The sequence below is a fragment of the Vigna angularis genome, chromosome 3 (genome assembly GCF_016808095.1).
Source record: "Vigna angularis cultivar LongXiaoDou No.4 chromosome 3, ASM1680809v1, whole genome shotgun sequence".
Classification (NCBI taxonomy): domain Eukaryota; kingdom Viridiplantae; phylum Streptophyta; class Magnoliopsida; order Fabales; family Fabaceae; genus Vigna; species Vigna angularis.
Genome location: NC_068972.1, coordinates 16,100,927 through 16,109,453, shown reverse-complemented (window position 1 = coordinate 16,109,453; position 8,527 = coordinate 16,100,927). Strand labels below are relative to the sequence as shown.

Below are 8,527 nucleotides of genomic sequence, written 5' to 3'. Positions count from 1 at the left end.
TAATTTGTTTGTTTTAAAAATAAGCAATTTTATATTTTTTTTAATGAAACGAAAAAATATTTAGTTCCTAAATATATATTTTATGTTAAATCTAACCAATCCATTATCTGAATCTTGTTAGAGAAAGTAATAGTGTAACCGCTATTCCATTTATAGTATAATTCTATCTTTACGTGGTATACGTATACAACTGAATTCTTTAATTTAAAACAAGTATTATACCTTAATATTATATAAATTAATTAAGTTAATATATAAGAGAAAATCAGTAAGAATAATAGAAAATAGTTTAATGTTATTTGTAGAAATTATAAATATAATAAAGAAAGAAAGAAAAAAGATAAATCATTGATAATTTTATATAAAATATTTCAAAATAGTAATTACTTCTGAAAAAAACTTAGTTAATAATTATAAAAATAAAAATAAAAAAAAAAGTTGTGTAAAAAATGTATTATTTATATATAAATATAGATAGATAAATTAATAATAATGACGAGGGACAATTAATTTTCAATTTATTACTTCGTGTTTTAATAATAAACATTCGATGTTTTTTATTTGTTTTTTTTTTAAATTTTAAGATAATATTTTTTTTTCATACCGTCATTATTAAAGAAGAAAAGTAGTTACAATAACTAAGAGGAAAAAAAAAGTAAAAACACTTAAATGTAAGAGTGTTCAAAACTAAAACAATTTAAGTTCAAAAATCGTATTAAAAGATTTGATCAAAATTACTTATTTATTTATTTTTATGATACATTTTTTCTTAAATTTAAGTGAGTTTGGATCTTGGATTAAAATTCAACAACTCAATTAAACCGCTTATTATATTTAAATATAACGTTTTATGTTTATGATTAATTAAAAAAAATAACAATTATATAGAATATTTGTTTTATAATTTGATTGAATTGTATTTACAATATATCTATATTTGTTAAAAAAATATAAATATTTTATTTTAATTTTTAATTATAAGTTTATCTAATTTATTTTAAATACAAGGTAATTTAAAATTATAAAAATAAGACAAATCATCCCAAAATAATTCATAAATATCTACTTAAATTTTATCATTATTAAATGTTTAACGTAGAAAATAATTGATAATGAAAAAAGAAAAATCAACTCAAACTTTATGTAAAATATTGGTTTGATTTGATTCCAATTTAATATTATATTAACTTATCTTTATATATTTTGTTTGGGTGACTATTCAGTGAAAATTTTTACACAACTAGTAATGTAAAAAATATTATTTTACATCATCTCATTAACATTAGTTTAAGAGAAATCAATATAAAAATTGACTCGATTACAATTTTGTATATATTCTACATTGGTCATTCATCCTTTGAAATTGTATGGAAATAAATATTAGATTAGTTGTATTGAAAATTGATGTAATATTTACTTTATATATTAATTTGCCTTTGATGTTATGTGTATATCAAAATCCAAGAAAATGATAAGGATCAAATCCCATCCAAGAAGGTTTAGGTGAACCCATAACAAGAGGATGACTTAAAAAGGTCTAAGTGATAAAGGTGACTTATCTTTTGGAAACCTTTGAAGATCACACACTTAAAAACATTAAGCTTATTATATGTATTACATAATTGGAGTATTAAAATAAAAAATATTAACATTATGGTTATAGTGAAAATTTGAATATAGGATCATTTAAAATGTGTCAACATGATTACTAGAACAAATTATCTTTTCTTGAAATTTAGGAATTGTAATTTTCTTTTATTTACTTGCAAAGGAGATAAAACTTACAACTTAATTTGTATTTATAAACTTTTGAATTGATTAAAACACTTTTTCCAAGATAACTGTGAGGTTATTTTTGTTAGGATTTTTCCTACATCTTGTGATCTTATCAAGAATTCTTCAATTAGTGTGGTGGTCATCTTTCGCTTATCAAACATTGGTATTGGCTTTGTCATGATAGTCCTTGACTTGATATTTGAATGAACTTTGTATTGGATTTGTCATGGACTCAAGGAGGGAAATATTCCATTTCTGTGGTTGTTGATAGATTTTTCCAAAATGGTTGACTTTATTTCTTTACAAAAGATTGATGATGTTTTTCATATGGTTGACTTGTTTTTCATGGAAGTAGTGAGACTTCATGGACTGTCAAAAAGTATTGTTAGTGATAGGGATACAAAGTATAATGTAAGTAATACTTTTAATCTATGATGCACAATATTTCAGTTTGGGTTATGTATCCATATCTGACACGTATCTGTGTCAGATACTTTACCGATACTTATTAATGAAGTATCTAAGCTATAAAACAATAATACTTTTATGATGAAAATAATTTATTTTTTATTTTGATAATGTTTAATACATATTATTTTAATTTAGATTTATACCATAACAATCATATATTTATAATTTTTTTTAAGAACTTTTGTATGTTTTTCATTATATATACCACGTATCGTATTTTATTATTTTCAAATTAAACATATTAACATATCAAATACGTGCCATATCCGTGCATCATAGCTTTTAACATATTTGATTTAACTCCTTTTAGTGTAAACGATGAAGCTTTGAAAATGAATTCAAATCTTTGTCAAGAGGGAGAGAATGATATGGACATCAAAGCCCAAAAACATGATAAGGATCATGAAGATAAAGATCAGAACCTAATTCAAGATTTAGATAAACACATAACAGAGACAATGTAACACAAAATGACTCATCTTTAAGAGGTCCAGTTGAAGATCTCACATCTTGAAGAGATCAAGCTAATTACATGTATTACATTATTGAAGTATTAAAATAAGAAATATCAACATTATGGTTATAGTCTCGATTTGAGTCTAAGACCATTTAGAATGTGTCGACATGACTATTAAGACAAATTATATTTTCTTCTCATTTAGGAATTATAATTTTCTTTTATTTATATGCAAAATGAGGAAAGATCTACAATTTAATTTGTATATATAAGTCTTTTGAAATTTAAATTAGATGAAAACACTCTTGTCAAAATAGTTATAGGTTGTCTTTGTTAGGATTTTTGCTGCATCTTGTGATCTTATACCTTCCATTATACAATTTTTTCTATTTTAATTTTAGTTTTCAATTTTATATTCTTAATTTATTCCAATTCTTAAATATTTACGTCTATTCTATTTGGTATCATATCACATACAATGTGAGAAATAGATATTACTTTGTACTTTCTACGTAAGTTAATGAAACAAATGTAGGATATTATTAAATTATGACACATTAACATCTTTTCTCCTCACTTTTTGTTTTAGTATTCATTTTCTCTTAATTCTTCCCTTATTTCTTCACTCATTTCTTCTTTATGGTGTCTACTAAATGTTTTCATTCGCCATCATGATACTACCATTTGTTCTCATTTACCATCATGATATAGTAGGAAGAAATCCTTCTCCCTTTGTTTTTCCTTCTTTTTTATTAATCTCTTCCTTTATCTATCACTCCACTCTTTCTTTAGTTTCTCTTGATACCTTTATGATAAAACACTTGAATGTTCAGTCATTTTCCTTTGCCCACACCATCACCCTTTACACTTCTCAAAATTGTCATAACAAGTTAAATTTTTTAATTTATTTGATTTTTAAATTTTAGAATATAGGAATATATGTGTTATTTAAAATATAAAATTATGATATATATATATATATATATATATATATATATATATATATAAATATCCCTAAGTTAGAATTTAGTTAAAATATAAGAATTCAGTTACATTGTGTAGTTGTGAATTTTTATTGTAATTTTGCAAGGTTGAAACAAAATAAACAAATCAAGTTTGACGAAACAGATTCTACATTAATCAAGTCTATAATCAATGTAAAAAGTATTATATCATTCAATATAGAAAATATCATATTAGATACATTGCATTTTCAACTTATATAAAAGATATCATTTACGTTCATTTTATACAAATAATGTAGAAACATTCTTATTTTTATTTTTTTAAATGACATTTCATTGATTGATGAATCAATTGATATAGTTTTTTTTATTTTTACATCAGTTAATAATTGTGTTGAAAACTCTGGTTGGTGACATCTAGATGATTTTACAATTGATATATAACATTCAAAATAATTAAAATAAAATATTTAAAATAGTCAATTTAGAAATCTTCTATTCTAACTAAAAAGAATGAGGAAGTAAAATTTGTTCATGAGTGTATAAAACACTCAATATGTCTTTCCTTCTCTATTCATCAACTCTTTCTCAAAAAATTGGTTGTCCTTTTTTACATAAGACTCTTGTGTAGTTGAATGATATTTTTTCCCCTCTAAAATATCATAATCAACATGCAAGTTATATGCAATTCCAATTTAATTATCTCATCTAGGCTCAACATATTGTCAGGGCATCTAAACTGAAAAAACACTCTGAATTATTACTTTTCAGTTTTACTGAGGTGTACCTGATACAATTCATTCATGCAAGTTACAATGAAAAATAAGAGCAGAGCATTATAGACAACGGAACAAATATTCACAATGTGCACTGAAGATATCAACAACAAGTTTTGACAATTTTCCGAAGCCTTTAATCATAAACATTCACTGATAAAGCAAACACCTCTGCTACACATGCCATTTGCAATAAACCATTTTCCATCTCAAAACAATATCTTTTAATATCGTCTTATTCAAAGTACACTCATCTACTTTCACAAACCAGGTAACACCAGATCATTTACATCTGAAAATGTTTCTAGCATGATGAAGCAAGTACCTCTAGCAAGGAAGCAGCAAATTGCATTTGGGTCTCTTCATTGATTGTAGAGAAGAGTGGCACGTGCACAAAAAGGGATTTGATCCCGTTCTGCTCCGCAAAGCGAAGGGAATGATAGTAAACATAGTTGCACACAAACCTGCCCGCATCATCGGATGTCATTACATTATAACCTTTACTTGTCAGGATTTTGGTTAACTCCTCCACGGGAAGGGTAGTCTGCATAACAGTTAGGACATGAAATATCAGATAATAATTATGCTCACTCATCATGTTTTTTGTATGCAAGTCAATAACTTTGTACTTCATCATGTTTTTTTGTATGGAAGTCAATGACTTTGTACTTTGAATCTATGTCTCCATCAAGAGGCAGACTGCTAAACCAAAAACTTTTTTCTGTAACTCCTTACTTTTAAGCTTTGATAAATGAAGAACATAAAGGGTCTAGAGCTATATCCCCAAATTACAGTAGAAAAGCATGCTAAATGATATCAAATATGGTGTATGTAAGCTACAGCTTTAGGGCCATCAAAATAATTCAACAAAAAACAGCACCTTAAAATATTTGATGGTATAAAATGAACCTTAACATTACTGTATTAGGACCCAATATATTGATACTAAACAATGAGTAAGAGAAATAAGCAATCCAATTTACCTTCCGTATTCGTGTAATTGGACCATCTGAAGAAACAACAGGCTCTTTCTGTAACATAGAATTGTGGAAATTTCACTAAAGGAGGACATAGTTCTTAAAATCAGGTTTGATGAAAGCTACTTTATAACAAATTTATTAAAGTGAATTCAATCTAACCAGGGGCTTCCATTGTGTTTCATCAGGGCAGCGGAATGTAGCCTCATTGACAGCTTGACGCTCTATAGCAAACCTTGTTGCACCACTATTAACCCCAAAATGCAGCTAAATGAAAAAATTAGAAACAGCCAAAGCATAAGATTATGAATGCTGAAATGAAAGAAAATTTAATCAATGACTACAGATTTAGGATAGATGAATGATTTCAACTCGTCAATTGAATAAAAAAGCCTCAGAGTTTATCTTAAGACCATCCACTCCTTCTAGTTCGGCCTTAGTATTACAGTTAAGGTACTGAGAAAGAAGTCCAATAGAGGTTTCAGTTTCAGTTCAGTTCTAATCCAATTTTTCAAAAAAATCTCAGTTGATAGTCGAGTGATTATCTCTCCTAAACCTTAATTGTCTGAATCTTACGACTCTAAAGTCTCTTGATCACTTTAGATGATAAAATAATTTCAAAAGTTGAAGATAAAAGTCAAGACTGGTAACAATTGTACATATGTAACAGATCATGAATGCAATGAAATACCAGCCATTAACTTTCTTTTGCATAGATATCAACAACAAAGACTACTTATTTTAACTTTGCTCGCTTTAATGAAGCCAAATCCTAATTGTTGAATCTATCTGAATATAGATCCAGCTGCTTTAAATATTAAGATACCAATAATTGTATAATAGCTTTAAAAGCGAAACTTTGATAGAGCGGAAGGGACAGACTACCCTTGCCATGGTTTACATTCTGCATTGCTTATTGAGATATTAGAAAAAGAAATACATTTGTTCACAGTCACTGCAAACTGCAACAGGTTTAGGCAGGTGAAGAAGAGAAAGCTCTTCACAACCACTTGTGGGATAAGAAAATTGAGTTTCTCCGTTATCAATAATCAACTTAATCATATTACCCTTTGGAAAAGTTAAATGAAAAAAGACTAACTAACTTCAATGTTATTATTTTTTGATTTTTCTGCTATAAATGTTTATGGTAAATTTTACTTAAATGGATCCTTAATTGCCACCGTTTTAATGATATTGTCTCACTTTTGGTTTTTTAAACAATTCACCTGTAAATTCATGGAGAGGTAACAATCTTGATCTGATATAATAACCAGTAACTTCATAAAAAATTAACTAGAGAACATAAACTGAGAACCTACAAAACAAGTAGATGGGTAACTCACCCAGATAATTCTGTTGGAACTTGGAGATTCAGACTCCTTGGAAGTAATGGCAGACTGCAATGTATTATTGAGGCGATCGAGTACTCTTTCACCCGCAGTCTCAAGAATGTTGCAGCTCCCAATAACTAACCCTTTTGGCAAACCCTTCTTCTTTAAATACTCCATCAAATTATTCACAATTGTTTCCGTTGGATTCTCTGAAACCCCATGGAATTTCTTGAAACCTGTTACATGAACTGTTGTTGTTACAGCTGCTGGAGAACCTTCAGACCCCATCTGCTGATGATGGTCTGTTAATATTCAAAGCTTCAAGGACAAACTATTTCCTCAATACCTGCATTAAACGGTGAGAAAGATTGAGTGAAAAAGGAACAAAAACTGAATTCGTTTCCTATCAGGTGGATCACATACTAAACATAATTCATCTCACAATCCTAAACCACAGAAGCCCCAATCAAACTTTATTTCAACCCAGAATTATTTCGATGAATTGCAAATAATAATAATAATAAAAAAAAAATTCAGGGCTTTTTAGAAGGAAAACAAATTGGAGAAGGTGAAAAGAGCACCCCAGGTAACCAAACCCAAAAAAGTCACTAATTTGGCAAGGGCAGTTATCCTAATTTGAGGAGGCAAGGTGGCAGCAAGAAAGGGTCTTGAAATAATCTTGCAGGCAAATCAAAGATTTCAAGATTGACAGAAGAAGGATAACTGAATGTCAACAGAAGGACAAGGACAAAGACAAGGAGACACACATCTATGGGTTTTTTTTTTCAAGATTTTTCAGAGAAATTATTGTCTTGAGGACAAAGACAAGATTTTTCAAGATTATGGCCGAATTACAGAACACCCCTCAAAAAGGAACCGTAGACCAAAACACTGTACATGAAAACCAACCTGATTACTGATGATCGCAAAGCCAAATAATGAATCAGAAAAGAAGATAATTAAGATTAATCGTGCGAGAGAAAGAGAGAGTTTTCCCTTACCAGGAATGAAAAATAACAATATTGAACGTTCAATAAAAGAGATGACGCATCCACGAGTCTTATCTACTCAAAGCTCTGATTAACTGGTGAAGATTCCGATTAGATTTATTTAGAGAAAAAGAGAGAGAAGGAAGAGAATATGTATATAATAATAAAAGCTACGTGGGAGTCACTTTCAAACAACAAAGCATTAACGTCGTACTGTAATGTAATGGATTGTTATCATGTTCATATCATGCCACCTCCTACTGCTCTATTATTACTATAATTATTGTTATTATTATAAGTCTTTCATCATTATTATCTTCATTAATAAATCAACTTATTTTTACCTAATCAACGTGATCTTATTCATTTTTAATTCTGTTTAGAGGCGTTAACATAAGATTGAATGTTACTTCAGAAAGTTTTTATGCTTTAATTTGTGTAAAGTTACACTGAAATTAGAAATAATGTTGTTACAGTAAACGACACTAATTCTCTAGTTTGACAAATTAGTTTAGACTTATTGATATGCTAGTTACGTTTGATTGACAAATTAAATAATTAACTCATAATGAAAGACTAAAATACTTTTTTGACTGTCCTAGAATTTCATCATTCTTTGGTAAAAATTTACTTTTGACAAAAATTTTAGTGCACTTTTCTTTTATTAATACATGATTTGACAATTGTTGGAAAAACTTATTAGTTACCCAATCATAAAAAATAAAAAAAGTGATTAAATTTGATGGTGGCATTATTTTTGTACTCAAACACATCAATGACCATTC

The 8,527-nt window shown here is 27.9% G+C and overlaps 1 protein-coding gene across 2 annotated transcripts; it reads right to left on the bottom strand.

The window, feature by feature from the left end:
* Nucleotides 1-4,505: 4,505 nt before the first annotated feature.
* Nucleotides 4,506-7,981, bottom strand: LOC108326288 (uncharacterized). 2 transcript variants are annotated; one of them, XM_017559696.2, is made up of 5 exons: nt 7,755-7,981; nt 6,766-7,099; nt 5,585-5,689; nt 5,429-5,476; nt 4,506-4,989 (listed from the first exon to the last, which is right to left on the bottom strand). In XM_017559696.2, exons 2-5 carry the CDS (start codon nt 7,039-7,041, stop codon nt 4,750-4,752), a joined length of 669 nt encoding a protein of 222 aa, XP_017415185.1. In that variant the 5' UTR covers nt 7,042-7,099; nt 7,755-7,981; the 3' UTR covers nt 4,506-4,749. The 2 variants fall into 2 exon arrangements, with proteins under 2 accessions (XP_017415185.1, XP_017415186.1); XM_017559697.2 differs by having other exon boundaries at nt 7,663-7,766.
* Nucleotides 7,982-8,527: the final 546 nt, after the last annotated feature.